The sequence below is a fragment of the Eleutherodactylus coqui genome, chromosome 5 (genome assembly GCF_035609145.1).
Source record: "Eleutherodactylus coqui strain aEleCoq1 chromosome 5, aEleCoq1.hap1, whole genome shotgun sequence".
NCBI lineage: Eukaryota > Metazoa > Chordata > Amphibia > Anura > Eleutherodactylidae > Eleutherodactylus > Eleutherodactylus coqui.
In genome coordinates, this window is record NC_089841.1 from 263,861,964 (window position 1) to 263,889,235 (window position 27,272).

At 45.8% G+C, this 27,272-nt stretch overlaps 1 protein-coding gene across 1 annotated transcript in view; it reads left to right on the top strand.

The window, feature by feature from the left end:
- Window positions 1–27,272, top strand: part of CPAMD8 (C3 and PZP like alpha-2-macroglobulin domain containing 8) — a 140,138-nt gene that overhangs the window by 86,791 nt on the left and 26,075 nt on the right. Inside the window, exons 26-34 of the mRNA XM_066604614.1 lie at window positions 344–520; window positions 10,765–10,846; window positions 10,935–11,091; window positions 15,747–15,821; window positions 15,971–16,136; window positions 16,222–16,308; window positions 18,611–18,747; window positions 21,173–21,328; window positions 21,571–21,633. Coding sequence (XP_066460711.1) covers window positions 344–520; window positions 10,765–10,846; window positions 10,935–11,091; window positions 15,747–15,821; window positions 15,971–16,136; window positions 16,222–16,308; window positions 18,611–18,747; window positions 21,173–21,328; window positions 21,571–21,633 — 1,100 coding nt within the window. The remainder of the gene's footprint in view (window positions 1–343; window positions 521–10,764; window positions 10,847–10,934; window positions 11,092–15,746; window positions 15,822–15,970; window positions 16,137–16,221; window positions 16,309–18,610; window positions 18,748–21,172; window positions 21,329–21,570; window positions 21,634–27,272) is intronic.

Genomic DNA, 27,272 nt, shown 5'->3' on the forward strand with positions numbered 1-27,272 from the left:
ACTGGGGACTTGTTGAGTATCAGCTCTTTATTATGTTTTTGCCATGGGGAAGTCATTTTCACATCAAAGTTTTAACTTGCAGACAAGCTTTATAATAATTTGGTATACCTCTAAAACAATCCAGCTGTCACATTGTATTAAACAATAAAATGTACTAGCTCTTACTGAAGAGGACATTGAGTATGTAGTCCTGCAGATTTATATATGTGATTAATAAGCAGGCACCCTGGTTATGATAACCAGCTAGTGAATAGTCTTATTTGTAATCATAACTTGTAATAGTAAAGGTCTAAATATGCATTTTCTTTTTGGTTCTTAATTCTGCTTGAATTTTCACCCCTAGGAGATGTAATGGGTCCCACTGTAAGTAACTTGGATAATCTCCTTCGCCTTCCATTTGGATGTGGGGAACAAAATATGATACATTTTGCCCCAAATGTATTTGTTCTAAAGTATCTCCAAAAAACTAAGCAATTATGTCCCGAAGTGGAAAATGAAGCTCTGGACTACCTGTTACAAGGTTGGCTTAGGAATTGTATTAGTACTGTATTTTTATCTATTCTACTGAATGTTCTATAAAATCTTTGGTTACTCAAAGCTCTGCCCAGTCAGGCATTCATTTTAAAATTAGTTGATTTTTTTGTAAAACAAATGGGGAAAATTTGCTAATATGATCTAATAACATAAACTTGGACAAGATGTGATGAATTTTTAAAGTGACTCATGTTTGACTTGTGTTGTCTTTATATCCTCTCTTTTTCGACTTAACAAACCACGCCCCTTTTTCTTGAAAAGTGGCATGAAGGCACAATAAGGATGTAAAACAGTAAATAAGTGTGGCACATGACATATATACCATTTTTTGGTGCATCTCAGTTAGTAAATCTGCTCCAATGTCAGGCGCATCTGCCATCGTCATCCCAGCAAGTATCGCTCCTGTGTTTTTACAGAGGAGCAATCATTGCTCACTGAATGGACTCCGAGTAGTCCCACCTGCCTGCATATGCAGTAAACAAGCCATTCATTCCATTTTTATTTGCGTAGAAATGATAACCTAACGAATTATCATTTGTAATTCCGTTGCTGTATATGTTTGTATATAAGGCGGGAGAGCTCCTAACGTATACGAGGGGCTGCTGATGAGTCTTTGGCTTTACCCAGAAAGAAACTTTACATCGATATTTCAAGTTCTGTAAGCCTTGCAAAAAGAAAGATTTCGGTTGTGCCTCAAACCAGTCATCCGTAGCAGCCATGGCGTCAGAAATGGTGTGAAATTTGGTACCCTTGAGGTGTTTCTTCAGGTTTGGAAACAGATGAAAGTCAGAGGGAGCTAGATCTTGGTGAATAAGGTTGGTGGTCAACCAGCTGGAAGTCTAGCTCCACCAGTTTTGTCGTGGTCGCTTGTGCAGTGTGAGCAGAGGCATTGTCTTGCAGGAACAAGATTTCTTTGGACAGCTTGCCGCGCCTTTTGGCCTTCAGAGCTGCCTTCCATTGGTCCAAAAGTTCAATGTAATACCTTGCATTGATGGTGGAACCATTTTAAAGGTAGTCCACTAGCAGCACGCCCTCCTTATCCCAAAACACAAATGCCATCACCTTAGTGGCTGATTTTTGCACCCTGAACTTCTTTGGCCAAGGAGAACCACTGTGCTTCCACTCTTTTGACTGCTTGTCTGTTACGGTATCCTACCCGATGATACACCAGCCTGGGTTGCCCTAGAACTTACCCGCAACCCCTGTCCCTGCCTACTTGCCTCCACTCCTGGCTAACCCCAGGCGGGCAACTGGGCGGCGGTCCCTACACTCGCTAGGGACCGAGGAGGGACGCTGGCGTACCAAGATGGGAACAGGTTAGGATACTGACAGGAATGGCAGGTGAATAAAGCAGACCGAGGCAGATGGATAACCTGGCAGATAACGCAGACAAGCTGAACACAGGAGACTGTCAGAGGCAGAAAGCTAGCACACTGAGCAGAAACCAATAACTGGCAGTGAATGGACCTCCCTGCCAGCCTTATAAACAGAAGCCTCCGCCCAGGGGCGGAGAGGGGGAGGCGACACCTCCTAGCAGAGTCTCATAAGAGGGACTCATGCATAGAGCTGCACTCAGACGCCCGCGCACACGCCACCGCCTGGACCCACGCGCACCGCGCCAACCAACCACCCGCGGCCTTGGCAGCTGCTGCATGGTAACATTGTCAGTTTCAGGGTCATACAAATAAATCCAGGTCTCATCCATAGTGACCAGTTGATCCAGGAAGTTCTTATCAGTCCGGAAACGCTGACAAATGGACCAGGAAGTTTTTCACTCGCATGCTTTTCTGATTTGTTGTCGAACATTTGGGGACCCGAAGGGGACAAAACCGAAGGGACAAAAGGTTTCGATAAAGATTTATGGAACACCCTGTGAACCCTCCATGTAGCTGGCAAACCCAGTTCATAGGCGAGCGGGTTCACCACACGTGTGATGACAAAGGGACCCACGTAACGCGGCGCCAGCTTCAAAGATGGGACCCTTAATTTGAGATTTTTAGAAGACAGGTATACTTTCTGTCCCATCCTGTAAGGTTCAGATACGGACAGACTCTTCCCACTACGCAACTGCATACGAGCCCCCGTTGCTTCCAAGTTATTCTGTACCTCTTTCCATACTCCCTGCAGAGTATCTGTGGCGACATCAGCTGCAGGACAGACAGATGGAGTAGGGATCGCTGTAAGGAATCGAGGATGCTGACCGTATACACAAAAGAATGGAGATACCCCAGTGGAAGAACAAGTGCGGTTGTTTAGCGCAAACTCTGCCAACGGCAGGAACTCTGCCCACTGATGAGCCTTTTCGCCAGCAAACAACCGTAAATATTGCACTAAATCCTGGTTCTTCCGCTCAGTCTGACCATTAGTTTGCGGGTGGAATGCTGAGGAGAAGGAAAGCGACGTTCCCAGGTTTCTGCAGAAGGCACGCCAAAACTGCGACACAAACTGAACCCCGCGATCAGATACAATATTTTGGGGAACCCCATGTAGACGAATTATTTCTTTTACAAAAATCTTGGCAAACTCTTTTGCCGACGGTAGCTTCTTTAACGCCACAAAATGTGCCATCTTTGAGAACCGGTCGACAACCACTAAGATAGTGGTGCACTCCTGGGATTCTGGTAGATCAGTGATAAAATCTACCGATAACTGCGACCACGGACTAGAAGGTACCGGTAACGGTCTCAGAGGGCCCTCTGGAGGACACCGCTGACTCTTATTGCGTGCACAGACAGAGCATCTCTTAACAAAGCTGCTGATCTCCTGAGACATGCCTGGCCACCAGAAGTGTCTGAGACAAAGATCCAGGGTTCCCTGAAACCCTGGATGACCTGCGAGAACCGAGGAGTGAGATTCATCCATGACTCTAAGACGTTAGGTCTCTGGCACAAACCATCTGCCCTCCGGCACCCCCGAAGGAGCGTCCTGCTGAGCATTCTGTAGCTGAGGGACGAAGTTACATTCTACAGCTGCCACCACCACGCCAGGTGCCAAGCTATTCTCGGGGGTCATAGTCTCACTTTCCGGCACCCCGAAACTCCGTGACAGGGCGTCTGCTTTCACGTTGTTCTCTCCTGCGATATATGTCACGACGAAATTAAACCTGGCGAAGAACAACGCCCACCTGGCTTGATGAGCTGTGAGTCTTTTAGCATTGGCGAGATATACCAAATTCTTGTGATCAGTATATACGGTAATAGGGTGTCTAGCACCCTCAAGATGGTGTCGCCACTCTTCTAAAGCTCCTTTGATTGCCAGTAACTCACGGTTACCCACATCGTAGTTGCGTTCTGCTGAACTAAACTTCCGCGAAAAGAACGCACATGGGCTATACCCAGATCTCCCACTGACTTACTGCGACAATACTGCCCCTGTCCCCACCTCAGATGCATCTACCTCAATGAAAAAGGGTAGACGCGCATCCGGCTGTATTAACACCGGGGCAATCGTAAATGCCCTTTTTAGATGACTAAAGGCCTCTAGGGCTGCCGGCGACCATTTTACCAAGTCAGCCCCCTTCTTAGTCAGATCGGTTAAGGGTTGAGCAATAACCGAGTAATTCTTAATGAATTTCCGGTAAAAATTTGCAAAAGCCAAGAACCGCTGGAGAGCCTTAAGGTTGTCTGGTCTGACCCATTGGGAGATTGCTGCTACTTTATCAGACTCCATCTGTATCTCCGTGGGTGAAATCACATAACCAAGGAAAGATACTTGTTTAGAACCAAATGTACATTTCTCCAACTTGACAAAAAGTTGATACTAGCGCAAACGGGTCAGAGCCAACCTCAGGTGCCACACATGTGAATCCGAGTCAGGAGAATACACCAGGATGTCATCAAGATATATGACCAGAAATACCCCCAGGAAGTCGTGAAAAACCGCGTTCATAAAACCCTGAAACACAGCGGGGGCATTACAGAGTGTTGAACGCCGTCTTCCATTCATCTCCCTCTCGAATGCAAATTAAGTTGTAAGCCCCCCGCAAGTCCAGTTTGGAGAACCAGTGGGCCCCTACCACCTGATTCAACAAGTCAGGAATTAGGGGCAAGAGGCACTGGTTCTTCACTGTGATTTTATTCAAGGCCCGATAATCCACACAAGGCCTCAATGTCCCATCCTTCTTCTCAACAAAAAAGAGACCTGCCCCTGCAGGGGACCTGGATGGCCGGATATGTCATTTGACCAGAGACTCCGAGATATAGCACTTAAGGGCTTCGTGCTCACGCCCTGACAAATTGAAAATGGCTCCCTTAGGGATGGGACTGTCGGGGATCAGATCAATACCACAGTCCCACTCCCTATGGGGAGACAATGCCTCAGACAGTCTTTTGGAGAATATGTCCTGAAAATCCGACAAATATTCCAGAATAAGCACAGTATCTACGGACCACAGGGCTATAGTAGTTAGGTGATTATGACAGGATGACCCCCAATGAGTCAATTCCCGGGTGGACCAATCAAATTGGGGATTGTGCAGTGCCAACCAGGGCATACCAAGCACCACATCAACAGACATATTTTCCATAACTAGGAAAGACAGATTCTCAGAATGGAGAACACCCACAGTGAACTGCAGAATTGGAGTCCTCCATTTAACAACACCTGCGGAGAGAGGGGTCGAATCAATACCAATGAAGCGCATGGGGGGCTTCAGCATGGAAAATTCGGTTATTAGAGGTCTGAAAAAATTTAAATTAATCAAATTGACTGCAGCACCCGAATCAATATAGGCTTGACCGGACCGAATAAAATTCCGGAAGCCAATCTGACAAGGCACCAACAACCTAGGGAGTAGCTGTGACCCTAGGCGACCCTTCAGAGAATCGCCTAGGATCGGTCATTCTTCCGCCGCTTCAGCCTGATGTTGACGTTGCTTCTGTGGACAGGTTGCTACTTGATGTCCGTCTTCTCCACAGTAGAGGCAAAGATGGTGAGTCATCTGGAACCGTCGCCGTTCCCCAGGACTTAACTGGTCCACTTCCATAGGCTCGGCCCCTGGAGCTGGCATGGGAGAAATGGTAACGGATCTACAGGACTCCCTAGTTCTACAGGCCTGACGTTCCTTTTCTCTAGATCTCAGTCTCCTGTCAGCCTTTACTGCCAATACCATCGCCTCATTAAGTGTTATGGGAGCGGAATGGGAAATAATTAAATCCTTGATAGCATCAAAAAGGCCCAACAAAAACACATCTTTGAGGGCGCCATCATTCCAGGAGGTTTCACCGGCATACTGTCTAAACGTAGAGCAGTAGTCTTCAGCACACTGCTGCCCCTGACGCAAAGCCATGAGGTGAGACACTGCTAACCCCACCCGGTCCGGCTCATCAAAAATACCTCCTAGTTCCTGAAAAAATGCATTAACAGAGCGCAGGCAAGCAGAACTCTCAGGTAAGGAGTAGGCCCATGTCTGGGGGGGACCCCGCAGCAAGGACAGAATCAATCCTACCTTCTGGGACTCAGAGCCGGAGGATCCGGGCCGCATCCGGAGATATAGTTTACATGCCTGCTGAAAAACAAAAAACTTGCTTCTCTTCCCAGAAAACACCTCAGGGAGAGGAAATTTGGGTTCAGGAATAGATGGGGCGGCAGGAACATGCGCCAACATCCGCTGCTCTTGGGCCACCACACGACCGGACAGGTCTTGGATCACGCCCGCTAGCTCCTGCAACTGGTTAGCAAGGACGCTCATAGTCTCCATTGGAGACCAAACAAAAACCCGTAGGGAAATTTCTTAAGGGCCAGTTATTATGTTACGGTATCCTACCCGATGATACGCCAGCCTGGGTTGCCCTAGAACTTACCCGCAACCCCTGTCCCTGCCTACTTGCCTCCACTCCTGGCTAACCCCAGGCGGGCAACTGGGCGGCGGTCCCTACACTCGCTAGGGACCGAGGAGGGACGCTGGCGTACCAAGATGGGAACAGGTTAGGATACTGACAGGAATGGCAGGTGAATAAAGCAGACCGAGGCAGATGGATAACCTGGCAGATAACGCAGACAAGCTGAACACAGGAGACTGTCAGAGGCAGGAAGCTAGCACACTGAGCAGAAACCAATAACTGGCAGTGAATGGACCTCACTGCCAGCCTTATAAACAGAAGCCTCCGCCCAGGGGCGGAGAGGGGGAGGCAACGCCTCCTAGCAGAGTCTCATAAGAGGGACTCATGCATAGAGCTGCACTCAGACGCCCGCGCACACGCTGCCGCCTGGACCCACGAGCATGCGCACCGCTCCGACCAACCACCTGCGGCCCCGGCAGCTGCTGCATGGTAACATTGTCAGTTTCAGGGTCATACAAATAAATCCAGGTCTCATCCATAGTGACCAGTCGATCCAGGAAGTTCTTATCAGTCTGGAAACGCTGACAAATGGACCAGGAAGTTTTCACTCGCATGCTTTTCTGATCTGTTGTCAAACATTTGGGGACCTACTTTGCAGATAGCTTCTTCGTGTTCAAATGTTCATGGATAATGATACAAACACGTTCACAAGAAATCCCCATGATGTCTGCTATTCCTTTAGCTGAAATTCGCCGATTCTCCAGTATGAGGTTGTGCATAGCATCGACGATCCCCAGAACAACAACCTCTCTCGGTCGTCCAGGACGTTCCTCATCATTGGTGCTGAAGTGGCCCGTTTTAAATTTGGCAATCCAGTTCCTAACTGTAGAATATGGAGGGCATTGATCGCCCAATGTCTGCGACATATCACCATGAATATCTTTCGCGGACTTTCCTTGCAGAAACAAGAATTTTATCACTCCTCTGCTCTCATTTGCTGTGAATATCACCTTAGACTCCGCCATGTTGTTTTCCCACGTGCCGAGATCACTGTTCAAACACAATATTTTGAAAACGTATATTAGACACATAAGGCTTTCATGGGATGTAACATTCGTTACCATAGAAACAAAAAAAGAACACAAAGCCAAAGACTTATCAGCACCCCCTTGTACGTCTGTTGTATCCATAGGCCCCATTCATTTTCACTTCATGTCTGTATTACTTGCATGTCCAAAATGTCTCTATACCTAGAATTGTTAATGATGTAAGCATTCTTAGGTTCTAACATTTTTGTGTACTGAGGGTCGTTCACCAGGGCCATATTGCGACCTCTGTTGTCCTCTTTCCTCTGCTAGGATGTCTTATCATAGGAGGCCCAGTATAAAATGACCATATTATTTTATTCAGCCTACATTTGAAAGAGAAAGTAAAGGCCCATTTAATCTGAAAAATTGCTCAAACGACAGTTTGAGTGACAGTTTTGTGCGATCATCTTTGCATAAACTTTTAATTAGCTACTTAAAGGGGTTGTCCCGCGGCAGCAAGTGGGGTTGTACACTTCTGTATGGCCATATTAATGCACTTTGTAATATACATCGTGCATTAAATATGAGCCATACAGAAGTTATTCACTTACCTTCCCTGCGCTGGCGTCCCCGTCGCCATGGTGCCGTCTAATTTCAGCGTCTAATCTCCCGATTAGATGCGCTTGCGCAGAAGGGTCTTCTCCCTTCTCTTCGGTCTCGGCACGAGCGGCGTTCTGGCTCCGCCCCCTTCTACGCGTCATCGCGTAGCTCCGCCCCGTCACGTGTGCTGATTCCAGCCAATCAGGAGGCTGGAATCGGCAATGGACCACACAGAGCCCACGGTGCACCATGGGAGAAGACCCGTGGTGCATCGTGGGTGAAGATCCCGGCGGCCATCTTGGCTGCAAAGAAGAAAGAAGCTGCAGAGACGGGATTCGGGTAAGTAAAATTTTTTATTTTTTTATCACGTTCCTTCGGTTTGTCCCACACTGAACGGGGGGTCTATGAAAAAAAAACAAAAAAACGTTTCGGCGCGGGACAACCCCTTTAAGCGTTAAATGCAGGCGGAGCGGGACACCACTGATAGTTCCAAGAATACTACTTTGTATATGCAAACAGCTGCTTTATTGTCTGAGCTCTCAGCTGGTATCCCGCTGAGCTGATAACGCAGAGAACAGCAGGAGCTGCTTTGTTCTCGGAGCTAGCACTCAGAGCTCCATGTGGGATGCCAGCTGAAAGAATGCTATCAGCTGGTATCCCACGGAGAACTCAGCGTGCGGCGCTGATAAGGCTCATAGCTGACTTTTAGCTTGCCTAGATGGCTTTTGAGCGATAATCGTTGTCTAAATAGGCCTTAAGTGAACCCTTTGGAATTACCAGGATTTCTGCATTGATTACTGATTACATGGTCTGATATTAGTGAAGTCACAATTACAAACACAATCTAACTAATTTAATAACACACAAACACCTGGCACATTAAATAAAAATCCACAGTGTAGGGAGAAGTAGTGATTAGAGATGAGCGAGTATACTCGCTAAGCCTAACTACTCGAGCGAGTAGTGCCTTAGTCGAGTATCTGCCCGCTCGTGTCTAAAGATTCGGGTGCCGGCAGCATGCAGGGAGCGGCGGGGGAGAGCGGGGAGGAACAGAGGGGAGATCCCTCTCTCCCTCCCCCCCCCCCCTCTCACCGCCGCAACTCACCTGTCACCCGCGCCGGCAGCCGAATCTTTAGACACGAGCGGGCAGATACTCGACTAAGGCACTACTCGCTCGTGTAGTTAGCCTTAGCGTGTATGCTCGCTCATCTCTAGTAGTGAACCCTTGAATTTGACAACTTGTAGCCTTCTTTTTAGCAGCAATTGCCTCCACCAAACATTTCCTGCAACTGCAAATTAGGTATACAAAATGCTGAGGAGCAATTTTGGACCATTCCTCCCTGTAAATATGTTTCAATTCATCAATATTTCAGGGATGCCTTGCATACTAAGCAGCCACAGCATCTTAATAAGGGTAAGGTTAGGACACTGACTTGATCAATCCAAAGCACAAATCTGCTTTGCCAAGCAATCATTTGCTGAGTTACTTGCAGTCTTTGGGTCATTATCTTGTTACATCACCCAACATCTCTACAGCTTGATGTCATGGACCATTGCCCTTACATTCACTTATAAAATGTTTTGATACGCTTTAAAATCCATTGTTCTCTCAAGGATAACAAGAAGTCCAGACCATGAGGCAGCAAAACAACCAAAACCATGATGCTGCCTCTACCATGCTTTACAGTTGGGATGAGCTTTAGTGTTGGTGTGCCCATTTTTTCCTCCCTACATAGCCTTTTGCATTCATACTAAAAGTCCTAATTTTGTCCCATCTACCCATAGAACACTTTCCCCAGAAGCATTGTGGAACATCCAGTAGGAATCAGGCAAACTTGATATAGCCGTGGTGTTTTTTTTTTTCTATGGATAGCAACTTTCTTTATGGTGTCCGTCCGTGAACACCATTCCTATTCAATGCGTTCTAGTAATGGACAGATGTTTTTCTAATTTGTATAGTCTTCTGCAGGTTTTTCTGTTCCCTTTGAGTTCCTTCTCACCTTTTTCAGAATTTTGTCGTGCTCTTGGAGTGATTTTAACAGGATATCCCAAATTCGGGTCGATAGCAATGGTCCTTAATAGTCAGAATTTGTAGATAATTTGAGTAGCCATGTATTGATGTTCACCTATGTCTTTAGCAATGCATTTGTAGCCTTTTCCAACTCTATGTGACTCTATATTATATGTCTTCTGAGGTTTTCTGAAAGTCGTTTTTTGTATCGAGGCACATGTCATACTAACCAGTTTTGAGGAGAAGTAACCAGGCTTTGTGCGGCTTTATTTAATGGGAAAATAACCTGTGAAATCCACACTTTCAATCTCCACTCCATAATTGAAACACATTTACCCAATTACCACAGGGACAAGTCATTACCACAGAGGTTCTCATACTTTTTCTCCCTACACTATGGATGTTTACTCAAGATTATGTTCATCTGTAACTGTGACTTTGACAATCAGACCACATTGTATTTGGAATTACTTGGATTTCTGCAGTCATTTCTAAGTGTTCACTTACTTTTCCTTGTAACTGTAAGTGCAGTACTCGTTAGTCTGTTGACTAAGAGCCCTTTTACACGTGATGACCTGTCTGACAGTCGTCCTAGCGATAATCATTTCCGTACTTTTACACACCAATGATTATCGCTAGTGAATGGAGGTGGAGCGCCCACTTGCCTCCACTCACAGTAAACAGGTGGTCATTCCTAAGTGACCAACTGCCTGTTTAGACAGTCTGATTCAGTCTGTAAAGAGGCCCTTACGTCTATTTCTTTATTCTATAGCTGTGGAACTTTGTAGTAATTTTCTCTCTCTTTTCACAGGTTATCAGCGCCAGCTATCATACAAGAGACAGGATGGCTCATATAGTGCATTTGGAGAGAGGGACTCTTCTGGAAGCATGTGGTAAAGAAGTAGTCAAAGAAATCAGCACAATCTCTATGCTCCACCACTATGCTGGCGTTCTCATTATACTGTCTTTTTTTTTTTACAGGCTCACAGCCTTTGTGTTGAAATCATTTGCACAATCTCGGGACTTCATCTTTATTGATCCATTGGAGCTTTCAGCAGCAAAAGACTGGATTATCCAGCACCAAAAGAGGGATGGCTCTTTTCCAGCTATGGGTCGAATTCTAAACAAGGACATTCAGGTAAGCAGAAGTCTAGAAAAACAGTCCATGCCACTGTTAATACAAAAAGTAAAATAAAATCATTTTTACAGGACAAAGAAAACAAGCGTCATGTTCCGTCTGGACAAAATCATAGATAAAATAAACAAGATTTATCTGAGTCGTCATGGGGAAAGCTTATATGTACTGTTAATTTAGCTGTTATACTTTCTTGTAAACCACTGCCTCAGCAATTCTCTTTGCTTACTGCTTTAAAGGGGTTGTCTCGCGAAAGCAAGTGGGGTTAAGTACTTCTGTATGGCCATATAAATGCACTTTGTAATGTACATCGTGCATTAAATATGAGCCATACAGAAGTTATTCACTTACCTGCTCCGTTGCTAGCGTCCCCGTCGCCATGGCTCCGTCTAATTTCGGTGTCTTCTTGCTTTTTTAGACGCGCTTGCGCAGATGGGTCTTCTCCCTTCGGCTCGGAAGCAGCGGCGTTTTGGCTCCGCCCCCTTGTACGCGTCATCGCGTAGCTCCGCCCCGTCATATGTGCCGATTCCAGCCTCCTGAAACATGTCCAGCCTCCTGAAACATGTCCTTTCCTGTCTTTTCTCACACAAAGACTCTGTTCTCCTTAACCCCTTAGTGGCGGCCAAAGTGCCTTTTTAATTACTTCACTAATGGGTTTTAAACATGCACGTACGTCTTTTAACGGCGGTGGCTTGGCTGACTACTGACAGCCAGGCTCCTGCTCTAATAGTCAGGAGAGGCAAAACCTTAGATTCTCGCAATTTAACCACTTAAATGCTATTATAGGAAATTATGGCCATGATATAATAAATTCCCACTTGACTTTCAAAAGCGAGTTTCATCAGGGAGCTACAAAAATACTAAATGTTAGGAAGGCAAAGTGCGATCAGCTGAGCAATGGCCCTTAACCTTATTGACTGGGATAATGTCCTCAAAAATAAAAGTACAAACAATAAATGGGCAATGTTTAAAAGCATCTTAAATACTTAGGCTCCCTGTCTACGGCGTTGCTATGGAAAGCACCGGTCCCGTGTCCGCAAGCAGAGAATCATTGTGATTCTCCGCTCGCGGATGGCAATTCGCAGCATGCTGCGAATTGCTGCAATTCTCCGCATTCAGCCTATCTGTCGGAGATTCGTCTGCCGGCTCCTGCTCCCGGGATACTGCAACGCCTGTAGACGGGCGGCCTTACTGTGAGAGGTTCAAACCTTACAGGAATAAAGGAAAACCACTGTGGCTCAATAAAGATGTATAGGGGGCAATAAACAGTTTGAAATACTAAAACAAGAAGGCGGCGAAGAAGCACTAAAAACCTACAAGGAAAAAAATAAATGATATGAAAAGCAGATAAAAGCAGCAAAGTGGAGACAAGGACTCATTGCTGAAGAATAAATCTAACCCTAAACTGTTCAATTATAGAAATAGTAAAACAATTCATACTGAAAATGTTGTCCTTTTAGTAAATATGTAGAATAAATTGTAGAGGGTGATGAGGAGAAAACAAATCTATGAAATAGCTCCAGTGTATTCACAGAGGAAAATGAAGTGTCAGATGAAATGCAAAGTGATAATGTAAACTCTCCACTAAATGTCACCATGTCACCAGTCTAACCCAGGAAGAAGTGCAGAGCCATCTTAAAAAATACTAAAATAGACAAATTGCGATGGCATACACCCCCGATTTCTAAATAAAATTATGTAAATGTGATAGACAGACCATTCTTTCTGATTTTGAAGGACTCTATAGTGATGGGGTCTGTTCCACTGGATTGGCACATAGCTAATGTAGTACCAATATTCAAAAAGTGAACCTGGAAACTATAGGCTGGTAAGTCTAACTTCTATTGTGGGTAAAATGTTTGAAGGGTTTCTAAGAGATGCTATTAACAGACAACAGAATACCGTTGCAAATGGAAGTGGATAAGTTGGGGGCAGAAAAGTGTCAAATGAGATTTAACACTCATAAATGTAAGGTTCTGCACATTTGCATGGAAATACGTGTCACACACTAAATAGGGAAACCATTGGGTAACACTGACATGGAAAAGGACTTGGAAATCTTAGTTAAAGGGGTTGTCCCGAGGCAGCAAGTGGGTCTATACACTTCTGTATGGCCATAATAATGCACTTTGTAATGTACATCGTGCATTAAATATGAGCCATACAGAAGTTATTCACTTACCCACTCCGTTGCTGGCGTCCCCGTCTCCATGGCTCCGTCTAATTTCAGCGTCTAATTGCCCAATTAGACGCGCTTGCGCAGAAGGGTGTTCTCCCTTCTGGTCGGTCCGGGCACGAGCGGCGTTCTGGCTCCGCCCCTTCTACGCGTCATCGCGTAGCTCCGCCCTGACACGTGTGCCGATTCCAGCCAATCAGGAGGCTGGAATCGGCAATGGACCGCACAGAGCCCACGGTGCACCATGGGAGAAGACCCGCGGTGCAGCGTTGGTGAAGATCCCGGCAGCCATCTTGGAGGAAAAGAAGGAAGAAGTTGCAGAGAGGGGATTCGGGTAAGTAAAATTTTTTTTTTTTAATGTCAACACATCCCTTGGGTTTGTCCTGCGCTGAACGGGGGGCCTATGCAAAAGAAACAAAAACCCCGTTTCGGCGCGGGACAACCCCTTTAAGTATATCGTTATCTAGAGCAACCAGTGTCAGGTAGCTGCAGCCAAGACAAATAGGATCATGCTGTGCATCAAAGTAGGTCTATAGGGGCGCATGACGAGAACATTGTTCTTCCTGTTTACAAGTCACTGGTCAGACTACAAATGGAATATGGTGTACAGCTTTGGGCACCAGTACTTAAGAAGGACCTATCAGAGCTTGAGTGGGTATAAAGCCAGGCAACTAAAGTAATAAATGGAATGGGCGGACTACAATACCCAGAGCGGTTATTAAAATTAAAGTTATTCACTTTAGCAAAAAGACTGATGAGGGGCGACTGAATAACTATATATAAATATATCAAGGGACAATACAGAGATCTTTCCCACAATCTATCTATACCCAGGACTGTAACAAGGGGGCACTCTAATAACTATGTATAGATAGATTAGGCGACAATACAGAGATCTCTCCCATCATCGATTTATACCCAAGACTGTAACAAGAGGGCATCCTCTACGTCTAGAGGAAAAGAAGGTTTCTACACCGACATAGAAGGGGGTTCTTTACTGTAAGAGCAGTGAGACTGTAGAACTCTCTGCCTGAGGACGTGGCCATGGCGAACTCGCTAAAAGAGTTTCAAATGGGCCTACATGCCTTTCTTGAGCGATACTATACTACATGTTTTAGTCACTGATTACTCAGAAGGGTTGGTGATCCAGGGATTATTCTGATTGCCAGACTTGGAGTCAGGAATGATTTTTTTTTCCTTAAATGAGGTAAATTGATTTCTACCTCATTGGGGATTTTTGCCTATCTCTGGATAAACATTGGTGGGGTAATAGGCTGAACTAGATGGACATATGTCTTTTTTTAGCTTAACATTCTATGTAGTCAATAGCAACTGCATCATGTAAGCAGATGACCGAGGAGGGGGCTTCTTCTGCCATCCATTGGCACAATTGCAAGGTACCTATGGGTTACCATGACAGCTGGAAGCCTGACAAATGTCTTCATGTCTGCTATGTAACTCAGCATATTAGGGCCCTCCTCTCACAAGTCTAATAGGCTGCTGTTATAGGCTCAATAGAATGCACTACATAAGTAATGTATCCTACTATCCTAGTGATCAGACAATCGCATCTTAAGGGACTGAAAAATAGTGTCAAAAAAAGTTCAATAAAGTATAAAGAAAAAAAATCCAGCTTTAAAAAAATACGCATTTTTACCCACAAACACCCATTTTAAATAGAAGAAATACCAAAAAATGAACACAGCACATAATAGGTATTACCACATTAATAGCAACCCCAGACAATGAAAGGATCTTATTTATCTTGCTTGGTGAATAACGCAAAAATTTAAAAAAAAAGAATGCCAGAATTGCTATTTTTTTTTCCCCTCACCGTTCACAAAATGCAATAAAATGTCACATGTACCTCAGAATGGTACCAGTTAAAATTACAAGTCTTCCCGCAAAAAAACAAGCCGTCACAGGGCTCTGATTCTGGAAAAATAAAAATGTTAGAGGATCCTAGAATACGGCGATGCAGATACAAGTGTTTTTCTTAAAAACTTAATTTTATGGTGCAAAAATAATTTTAAAAAAGTTTAAAAAAACCTCTTTAACCTTGACATCATTGCTAATTCAGATAAGAAGGTTATCATGTAATTTTTGACTGAATAATGAAGCAAAACCCAAAAACAATGGTGATATTTCTAGGGGGGTTTTCCATCTCACATCCCCAAAAAAATGTAATAAACGTTGTACAGCACATTATATGTACCCCAGAATGGTGCCATTAAAAAAAATACAATTCATCACAAAAAAAAAAAACCCTCCTACGGTTATGGCTCTTGCAATGCAATGATGAAAATCGCTTGGTCCTTGAAGCAAAAAATATGCCGGTGAGTCAGGGGTTAATTTTTCCTGAAAGCTACCGTAATCGAGTTCTTTCCATTGTAATCCAATATATTTCAACTCCCATCGTAGGTTTTCAAAGACAATCCCAGTGTGGGTACCGATATTACATCTTATGTTCTCTTTTGTACAGGGTGGGAATCATGGGAAAATTGCTTTAACAGCCTATGTTGTAGCAGCTCTACTGGAGACGGGAGTCACATCGGAGGTAAGAGCCAACGTGCTAAACACACACGATGGAGGAGAGCATAGACACTCCCCAAATGTGCTGAAATATCACACAATCGGTTATCACATTACAGACATTTGCATTCTGATTTTTGCTCCTAGTAGTTTTTTTTTTACTTGTTTTCCCAGGAAGAAAAACTTGCAGTTTCAAAAGCCAAAGTATATTTGGAGTCCCACTTGTATTCAGCAAACGACCCTTATACCACAGCCTTGACTACTTACGCTTTAACGCTGTTGCGCAGCACTTCTGCTCCTGTGGCTCTCAGGAGACTAAACAGCATGGCTATAACAAAAGGTACCGTATATACTGCTCACTCCCCAAAAAACACTTCATATCTCCTCACAATCTTTTGTAATCGGTTTGTCTCTCTTGATTTAAGATGGCTTCACTCATTGGAGTTTGACGGGCTCATTGGCAACAGAGGAGGACGCCTTCTTGGGTTTTAATGATGGGCTATCACAGTCAGGTAATATATATACATACGCAAGATTTTGAAATTGGCTGAAATCCCATGCATGCTCCTTCATTCTGCCTTCTCTTCTCCAGCCTTGTCATGCACAGTGGAGCTGCCTGGATTCACATGCGCTTTATACCTGTGCTGGGCGCTATGGGTGTATGACCAGACTGGGCAAGAGAAAGCAAAGGAGCATGCATGGGATTCCAGTGCCGCTAGAGGGGGCTGTCACAAATCAAGGGGGTATTAGCACATTTTAAGGGGTGACTCGGGAGCCCCTCAGCAACTCCCCAGTAACTCAAAGGATGTCATTTTCATTCTGCATACACAGAACCCCTTAAGGACAGGGCCTATTTTAGGCTTAAAGGGGTTGTCCCGCGCCGAAACGGGTTTTTTTTTTTTCAACCCCCCCCCTCCCCCCGTTCGGCGCGAGACAACCCCGATGCAGGGACTTAAAAAAAAAACAGCACAGCGCTTACCTGAATCCCCGCGCTCCGGTGACTTCTATACTTACCGGTGAAGATGGCCACCGGCATCTTCTCCCTCCATGGACCGCAGCTCTTCTGTGCAGTCCATTGCCGATTCCAGCCTCCTGATTGGCTGGAATCGGCACGTGACGGGGCGGAGCTACACGGAGCTACACGGAGCCCCATTGAGAACAGAAGAAGACCCGGACTGCGCAAGCGCGGCTAATTTGGCCATTAGACGGCGAAAATTAGTCGGCTCCATGGAAACGAGGACGCTAGCAACGGAGCAGGTAAGTGAAAAACTTCTTATAACTTCTGTATGGCTCATAATTAATGCACAATGTACATTACAAAGTGCATTAATATGGCCATACAGAAGTGTATAGACCCACTTGGTGCCGCGGGACAACCCCTTTAAGGATGCAATCATTTTTGGCGGATTTTGATATCCATTTTTCAAAAGCCAAAACTTTTGTCTTTTTCCATCGCTGCGGCCGTATAAGGGCTTGTTTTTTGCGTGGCAAACTGTAGTCTTTATTGGTGCCATTTTGGACTATATCGTAAAATTTTTATTAATTTTTTTTTAAGATAGCAGGGAAAGAAAACGCATCAATTCTGCCATAGATTTTTTTGGACAGCGTTAATCATGCAGCATAAATGACACGATACATTTTTTCTGCGGGCCGGTACAATTACAACAATAGCAAAATTCTTAAATTTTTTTCCGGTTTTTCCACTTTTCCGCAATTAAAACAATTTTTGGGAAATTATTTTTTTTCTAAATCGCTGCATTCAAAGTCCTATAACTTTTTTATTTTTCCAAGAATAGAGCGCTGTGAGGGCTTAGTTTTTGCGAGATGAGCTGTAGTTTTTTTTTTGGTACAATTTTGGGGTACATGCAGCTTTTTTGATCACTTTTATTGCATTTTTTGGGAGGCAATATGAAAAAAAAATAAGCATTTTTTTTTTACATTATGTTTATCTTTTTTTTTACACTTTTTATGTCCCTCTAGGGTGCTTCTACAATCACACCTATGATTGCTATGACAAGGCTTTGCAGCAATGTCCTGCAATGCCTTATCGCTTGTCATAGTGATGTCCTGTCAGCTGGCATTCTGTTGCAATGGCAACCCGTCGGGCTCTCTGCGATTTCATCGCGAGAGTCTGATGATGTCACAGGGGTCGCTGCTCCGATGCACCCCCGCTGTTGCAGCAGGAGGTCGGTTATCGGTGACAGCCGACTCCCTCTGCGGGTAGGGCGTTTTCATTGGGTTCCAATGCATCAGATCACATGGGCGTATTTGTGAGAGGTAAAAACGCCCGGCCAGGCTAATATAGCACCAGGCGTTTTTACGTCGGAACCAAAACAGTCCTGGAACTATGTTTTGGGCTGGAATACGTCGGCCGCTGCATGGGCTCCTATGGGAACACATGGCATCGGCCGTAGGTGGGAGTGAGTTTAGCAGCGTTAATTCCTGAAACTTAGCCCCGCCCCTGTCCCGCCTCCTCTCATTGCAAATAGTGCAGAGGGGCGGAGAGGAGGCAGAGAGGGGGCGGGAGCTCAGAGCACTGCTCCCGGCTCTTCCAGCCTCTTCCCCCTGCAGAGAGAGACACCGTATATCGGCCGGCGTGAATACCCAGCCGATATACGGTCGTCTGAATGCACCGTTAGTTTGCTGACTGCTGGGGATCCTAAAATCATTATAGGTACCTATATATACCGGTTTCTGCCCTTACCTGGCACTATCAGTAGTTTTGAATTAGCAAAACTGCTGACGACTCCTTTTTAATTAAACCCAGGTGTGCACATGGCCTCCAGTCACCTGACCCTTCTCCTTTTCATTCAGTGATCTCCGCAGAAGTAGAAATGACTGCTTACGCCTTGCTAACCTACACCCTTCTTGGAGACGTGGCGTCTGCTCTTCCAGTAGTAAAATGGCTTTCCCAGCAACGAAATGCCTTGGGGGGGTTTTCATCAACACAGGTTGGACACTGAATTTTAGTGCATGAATTAATGTGTTATTCTGATTGTAACGGAATGCAGATCAGTGATTTATCATATATTGTGAAATAACAAACAAGTTTTTTTTGTCAATTTCCATAACCTAAAGCCGCTCTCTAGCCTTGCATAAGAAAGATTATGTAAAGGATTGTCTATAAATCTTTTGTACTAAAGTCATTTTTAAAGAATATTTAGTTTTTCAGCTAATTAACAGAAACTAATTGATATCCAATCACTTGTTCTATAGAAAAAGCAGCTCACATTACAAAATATTCATCCAGCCGCCATGATTTATACTTCCCCCTGGCTTGACCCTTATAGTGTTCCTGCTTTCACTGCTGAATACAATGAGAGGCTGCAGCATGTTCACCACACAAGAAAAGACACATAGGGGAAATTTACTAAAAGCCGGGCATCTCCTGTGTCGGTCCTATTACAATATCCCTGGGCGTATGGGGCGAATACACAAGGTGCACACTTCATGTATTCAACGCATCTCCGGCATCTCTGCGCACCTAGACAGAAATATATGCCACGTCCGATCTGGTGGACATGTACAGGTTCTGGAGTAAATTATACATAAATCCGTCAGTCTGGGTGACTTCCCCCCCTGACAAGCCCAACCCACTTTTCAAAAGTGCAAAAAGGAGAAAAGTTGCAAATTTTCGTTCAAAAATATTTGATTAACATAATTAACAGCAATAACCTATAGCTGTTTGACTGGTCAAGCTCTATAATAGGAAATTTAACAGCATATCTATTCGGCCAGTGGATCTCGAAAAGCATCCAAAGAGTACACCCATGTCACAGATATTCAGATAACTCAAACAATATAATAGAACGCAAAGTAAAATAGATAAACACAGGTAGGAAAGGAAAATCTAGGGGAGGGAAAGGTGGGAAGGGACATCTGGGCCTCAAAGGAGGTTGGAAAAGAGAAATCAACCCTGCCGAGTAGAAATGTTGAAAACCCAGGCTATCTCTGACATTCTCTCATGTGAGGCTGAGGGAACCAGGGTCAAGCCCAAAGATAGCAAAAGTTGCAAATTTTTCTGCAAATGCCCATTTGTGTAAAAATGGTTTAACTTTTTTTTATGCCAGAAACTGGCATAAAATAGGTTGTAAATGTGCCCCATACTTTATTTGCCTATATTGCTTTGTAGACAGAATAATACCGTGTTTCCCCGAAAGTAAGACAGTGTCTTACTTTCTTTTTATCCCCAAAAGCCCCACTATGTCTTACTTTCGGGGTATGTCTTATAATAAAAAAAAATCATTACTCACCTCCCCCGGCGTTCTGTCGCGCTCCGGCAGGATGTCGCTCGCTCCTCGTCCCCGGCGCAGTATTGCTTTCTGAATGCGGGGCTTGAAATCCCCGCCTCCAGAAAGCTAATACACACGCCGTCAGCCAGTTACAGCCATTCAATGACAGCATTGAATGGCTGTGATTGGCTGAAGGCGCACGTGGCTTCAGCCAATCACACTATTCAATGACATCATTGAATGGGTGTGATTGGCTGAAGCCACGTGCGCCTTCAGCCAATCACAGCTATTCAATGACATCATTGAATGGGTGTGATTGGCTGAAGCCACGTGCGCCTTCAGCCAATCACAGCTATTCAATGACATCATTGAATGGGTGTGATTGGCTGAAGCCACGTGCGCCTTCAGCCAATCACAGCCATTCAATGATGTCATTGAATAGTGTAATTGGCTGAAGCCACGTGCGCCTTCAGCCAATCACAGCCATTCAATGCTGTCATTGAATGGCTGTAACTGGCTGACGGCGTGTGTATTAGCTTTCTGGAGGCGGGGATTTCAAGCCCCGCATTCAGAAAGCAATGCTGCGCTGGGGACGAGGAGCGAGCGACATCCTGCCGGAGCGCGACAGAACGCCGGGGGAGGTGAGTAATGATTTTTTTTTTTTCTCCACTACGTCTTACTTTCGGGGTACGGCTTACATTGGCCGACCCCCCTGACACCCCCGATACGTCTTACAATCGGCGGTGTCTTACTATCGGGGAAACACGGTATACTGCTACTTGCTAGCAATGTACCCACTACATTAAACTGAAACCTAAGCACAGAGGTGGCGGTCACCCGCTTGTTACATAAGCTGTTACTATGCTATGGCCCCCAGATGTTAAAAGTATATCTACTCTACTCTAAAAAATGGTTACACTGTTGATCTGGATGATTGTATGGCACTACAGATCCTTGCATATGCATGACGTTACCTGGAAGCACATTGTTACAAGAGACATCAAGTAATAAACGACATAGGAGGATAATAGTGTTGTAAGATAATATTTAGGAATTCACGAGAGGCCACCAGTTAGGTCCTTTATCTTTTAGGGCATCTTTACTTGTATGTATGATTTATTTGTGTTGTATGTCATCTTGCTAGGACACGTGTGTGGCACTACAAGCTCTTGCTGAATATGCAATCCTTTCCTATATTGGGGGTGTTAATCTTACAGTATCTCTCGCATCAACCAACTTGGACTACCAAGAGACCTTTGAGCTTCACAGACTGAACAAAAAGATCCTGCAGAAAGCTGTGGTGAGCAAAGAATATACATCTATGGGTCCAAGTGTATTTACTATTTTTCTAAGAGCCTTTTACATGGATCGATAAATCGTTCGGTTTCCTGCATGGGTACGATTATCATTGGGACGACCTGTCGGGTATCTGCATGCGACAAGTCGTCCCGTGTAAAAAGGCCCTGAATGATGTAGACCTTAGCCATTTTCTTTCTTTTTATTCTTTTTTTATCAATGTGTTATTCTGTGTTCTGATTTCAGATTCCCACCATCCCAACTGGTTTGTTTGTCAGTGCAAAAGGAGAAGGCTGCTGTTTAATGCAGGTAAAAGCATATTAACATAGTATGTAAGGCCGAATGAAGACAATGTCCATCTAGTTCAGCCTGTTTATCCTCCTGTGTTGTTGATCCAGAGGAAGGCAAAAAAAAAAACAAGAGGCAGGAGCCAATTAGCCCTTTTGGGGGAAAATTCCTTCCCGACTCCCTAATGGCAATCAGACTAATCCCTGGATCAACCCCTAATAGTTCCTACCTGCCTGTATACCCGGGTTAACAATTAACCTAAGATTTATATCCTGTAATATCCTTCCCCTGCAGAAAGACATCAAGTCCCCTTTTAAACTCCTCTATGGATTTTGCGATCACCACATCCTCAGGCAGAGAGCTCAACAGTCTTACTGCTCTTACAGTAAAGAACCCTCTTCTGTGTTGGTGATAAAACCTGCTTTCCTCTAGACGTAGCGGATGCCCTCTCGTTACCGTCGCAGTCCGGAGTATAAACAGATCATGGGAGAGATCCTTGTATTTCTCGTCCATATCATTGGGGGCCACAGCCAAGACCATGGGATATAGCCACTGCCCTAGGAGGCGACACTAAGCAAAAAGGTGTTAGCTCCTCCCCCTGGCTATATCCCCCCTACAGGCACTCAGCTAATTAGTCTTTAGCTTAGTGTCTGCTAGGAGGCAGACGTGGCTATTCGCGGGAATCCGGGGAGTCGGGGCTTTTCCCTGGCTCTACTGGCCTCCCAGGGGAGACGCAGGCAGGGGGTGTCTCCACCACTTCTGCGGCGTCTCACCCATAGAAGAAAAAGGGGCCCGACCCTGCAATGCGCATTGGCGTCGGTTACCCACCAGCCATAGGGCTCCCCCTCCCTGGAGTAGCGCACTGTCTTACCGGTGACGCATAGGGGGCAGCACTGCTGGAGACAAGTCGGCATGCGGACAGGCTGTGGCTCCCGGACGACTGGTACCTCAAGGAGGACGTAATGGGACAGGAACGGACATCAGGAGTTTACGTGTCACGATGGAAACTTTAGAACAATTTGGCTGGATAATAAACCGCGAAAAATCGTGCCTAATACCAGCACAACGGTTGGAGTTCTTAGGCATGATATTCGACACCAGCCAGCACCGAGTGTTACTACCCCAAACAAAGGTAGACAAGCTTCTACATGGTGTTCGGTCTCTAATACAGAAGAGAACGCTAACCATCAGACACTGTATGAGTATTCTGGGCCAGATGGTAGCAGCCTTCGAGGCGGTCCCCTTTGCCCAATTCCGGTCGAGGATGCTACAACATCTGATATTGTCCCGCTGGAACAGGTCCACACTGACTCTGGAACAACGAATCCGGATAACCCCTCAAGTCCAGGATGCGTTGAAGTGGTGGTTGAAACCCGGGAGGCTTCAGGCGGGACGGCCTCTGGGCCCAAAACACTGGGTAGTATTGACGACGGACACCAGCCACTCAGGCTGGGGCGGAACACTGGGGGACCAGTCGGTTCAGGGAGTTTGGTCTCAGAAAGAAACAAGGTTGCACATCAACATCCTAGAATTACGGGCCATTTACCTGACTCTCCGGCATTTTAGGTCCAGTCTCAAAAAGAAGGATGTGCGCATCCAGACGGACAACTCCACAGCGGTGGCTTATGTCAACCATCAAGGGGGCACACGGAGCGCGTCAGTAATGAACGAAGTAGCTTGCATACTGACGTGGGCGGAGAATCATCTGAGCTCAATATCAGCAGTCTACATTCCCGGAGTAGACAACTGGGTGGCAGATTACCTAAGTCGGGAAACGGTGGATCCCGGCGAATAGAGTTTGCACCCAGAAGTATTCCGGACAATATGTCGGAAATGGGGTACACCGGACATGGACCTCATGGCGTCCAGACTGAATTACAAAATTCTTCCATTTGTGGCCCGAGCACAGGATGCACAGGCGGCAGCAACGGACGCACTGACCATTCCGTGGGGAGGATACAAACTCCTGTACGTATTTCCACCAATCCCCCTCATACCAAGAATCCTGTGGAAAATCAGACAGGAAGGGCGACCAGCGATATTAATAGCGCCGGATTGGCCAAGAAGAAGCTGGTACGCGACCATCATAGAAATGTTGACCGACACACCATGGCACCTACCGGATCGAAGAGACCTGCTATCCCAAGGGCCTTTACTACACCCGGATTCCAGGTCTCTACATTTGACGGCCTGGCCGTTGAAACCGAGGTGTCAAGAAGAAAAGGTTACTCGAAGAAGGTGATTCAGACAATGATACGGGCCAGGAAACCGGCCTCGTCGGCTATTTATTACAGAATCTGGAAGCGTTTCTTCACCTGGTGTGAGGAGCGGCGAGTGCAGCCGATGCAATTTTCGGTGGCCAGAATACTGGCATTCCTACAATCGGGTCTCGAAATAGGATTAAGGGTAGGCTCGCTAAGGGGGCAGGTGTCAGCACTGACGGTGCTGTTTCAGAGGCCAATCGCAAACAGAATGGCTGTGCGTACATTCCTTCAGGGAGTCGCCCATACGACACCCCCGTTGAAACCCCCGGTTCAAGCATGGGATCTTAATCTCGTGTTGGAGGCTATGACAGACCAACCGTTTGAGCCGCTGAAAGAGATTCCTATGCGACTACTGACCTGGAAGGTGGTATTCCTCATCGCCATTACCTCTATTCGTAGGGTCTCGGAGCTGGCGGCCTTGTCTATACAGACCCCCTATATGACTTTCCACCAAGATAAAGTGGTACTGAGTCCATCACCAGAGTTTCTACCGAAAGTAGTCTCGGAGTTTCACATCAACGAAGAAATTGTCTTGCCTTCCTTCTGTCCAACGCCAGTACACACAAGGGAAAAAACGCTGCACCACCTGGACTTGGTGAGGGCACTGAAGATTTCTGTAAAAAGAACCAAAGAATTCCGTAAAACCGACACCCTCTTCGTGATTCCGGAGGGGGCCCGGAGAGGCTCGGCAGCCTCAAAGGTCACCCTATCTAAGTGGATAAGGTCCTTAATAACGGAGGCTTATCGCTCCTCAGGACGCACGCCACCATTTCGGGTTACGGCCCACTCCACACAGGCGGTAGGGGCCACCTGGGTGGTCCAGCACGGAGCCTCGGGGCTTCAGGTGTGTAAGGCAGCCACCTGGACTTCCTTACATACGTTTTCAAAATTTTATAAGGTCCACATATCTGCATCATTGGACGCCGCGCTCGGCCGGAAGATCTTGCAGGCGGCGGTCCTTTGACCACATGATCAAACTGTTAATGCCCACCCAAGATATATATATATGTTCGGGACTGCTTGTGGACGTCCCATGGTCTTGGCTGTGGCCCCCAATGATACGGACGAGAAACAGATATTTTTGGTATAACTTACCGTAAAATCTCTTTCTCGTCACGTTCATTGGGGGCCACAGCACCCACCCCTTGTTTATTTAAGCGGTTGCTGGAACTTTCTGTTCTTCGGTCATTGTTTGGCAGAGAATTATGCCAAAGTATGTATTTTGGTATGTATGAAACATAATATGTATAATCGTAGTCCCACTGGCTTCCTACTGCTTGCAGACAGACTAATTAGCTGAGTGCCTGCAGGGGGGATATAGCCAGGGGGGAGGAGCTTACACTTTTTTGCTTAGTGTCGCCTCCTAGTGGCAGTGGCTATATCCCATGGTCTTGGCTGTGGCCCCCAATGAACGTGACGAGAAAGAGATTTTACGGTAAGTTATACCAAAAATATCTGTTTATCACCCCTCAGCCGTCTTTTTTCTAAAGTAAGTAATCCCAATTTGGATTGCCTCTCTGGGTATTCCAGTCCCTTCATTCCATGTATTAGTTTAGTTGCCCTTCTTTAAACCCCTTCCAGCACTGTAACATCTTTCCTGAGCACCGGTGACCAGAACTGTGCGCAGTATTCCATGTGAGGCCTGACAAGTGCTTTAAATAGTGGGAGGATAATGTTCTCGTCCCTCGCCCCTATACCTCTTTTATTGGTTTTGTCCTGTAGCATTTAATGCCTATGATAAATAATCCTGGTAAGACAATCAAGTCTATTTTTTTGTGCTCTGAGCAACTCCTTAATTGTTTTGTCTGCACTAATTTAGATACTCTTTGTAAAATAAAATAAAATCCCGCCCCCAGAAGAAGTTGTCGTTTTGCTGTAAAACTCGACGTGCGGTTCCATCTCAGGCAGATATACAAATGATATATTTTGTGGTGTGATTAGATGAACGGCCTTGTCACCTGAGGCCCTAAAAGTGGTTCCCCCTCCTTGGACTATAAATGGCTCTCAGAGGCTCCTTGTGTGTAGTGACCTTTTCTTCCACTTGTAGAGCTTGTTGACCACTAGACACTTCTACAACATAATGGAATGAGAGAAGTTGTATAGTCGTATTGACAAATTGCCACCTCCTGGGCCTTTTTTTTGACCAGACTGTTAGGAGATGTTGCAATCAGTGGATGCGTGAGGGAACACAAGGCAAATAGGTTCAGAAGACTCTCGACAGACCACGAGCAGAGAGGATTGGTTGACAAGCTTGAGTAGCTCCAATTGTTTCACTGTCCACCATCCAGGGACAGGGGGCACCACAGGCCTGTGTGTCTGTCGGAAATATATCTAGGTGCTTCGCTAAAGGACATTAGTCTCACAGCTCCCATTACCTGTATAGCCTTTGTCACCTACCAATGTCTCAGTTTTCAGTAGTGTTGTAAACAACAAAACTGGACGTTACGAAGTGGAACCAGGTTCCCCGATGAATCCAGGTTTAGTTTGGGTACGGACGATGGCCGTGTTTGTGTGTAGAGACCTCGGGGTGAGCCCCTCAATCCTGCCTTTGCTGTTAAGCAACACTCTGCCCCCTGCTGGTGTGATGGTCTGGTAGGCCATCGCTTACAATAGTCTTTTTTTTTCCCCTAGTAGTGGTATGAGGGACAATGACAGCTCAGCGATATGTCTAGGACATCCTGCAGCCACATGTGTTCCTCTTATGGCAGCTTCCAAGAGGCAGCAGGATAATTCTCGACTGCACACACAAGGGGGGTCACAGGAATCTTTCCACTACATTGTCACACTTTCATGGTTACCCGGTCGCCAGAATTATCGCCAATAGAACATGTACCGGACCATCTGGGACGCCAGCTTCAAGCAAGCTCATAGGCTGTCGATCTAGAGGCTCAGTTACAGCAAATGTGGAGCGATATGTCACAGGATACCATGCGGAACCTGTATACCTGCCCATACCACATATTGTATCCAAGCTAGAGGCAGCCCAACAGGGTACTAGAGCCTCCATGTCTGCCTCTATCAGATCTTGTATCCAAGCTAGAGGTGGTACAACAGGGTAACAGAGACTCCATGCCCACTCGTATCACATCTGGTATCCAAGCTAGAGGCGGCCAAACAGGGTACTAGAGCCTCCATGTCTGCCTGTACGCTACCTTGTATCCAAACTAGAGGCGACCCAACAGGGTACTAGAACCTCCATGCCTGACTGTATCACATCTGGTATTCAAGCTAGAGATGGTACAGCAGGTACTAGAGCCTCTATACCTGCCCATATCATATCTGGTAACCAAGCTAGAGGCGGCACAACAGGGTACTAGAGCCTCCATGCCCACCTGTACCACATCTTGTTTCAAAGTTAGAGGAGGTACAACAGGATACTAGAACCTCCATGCCCAC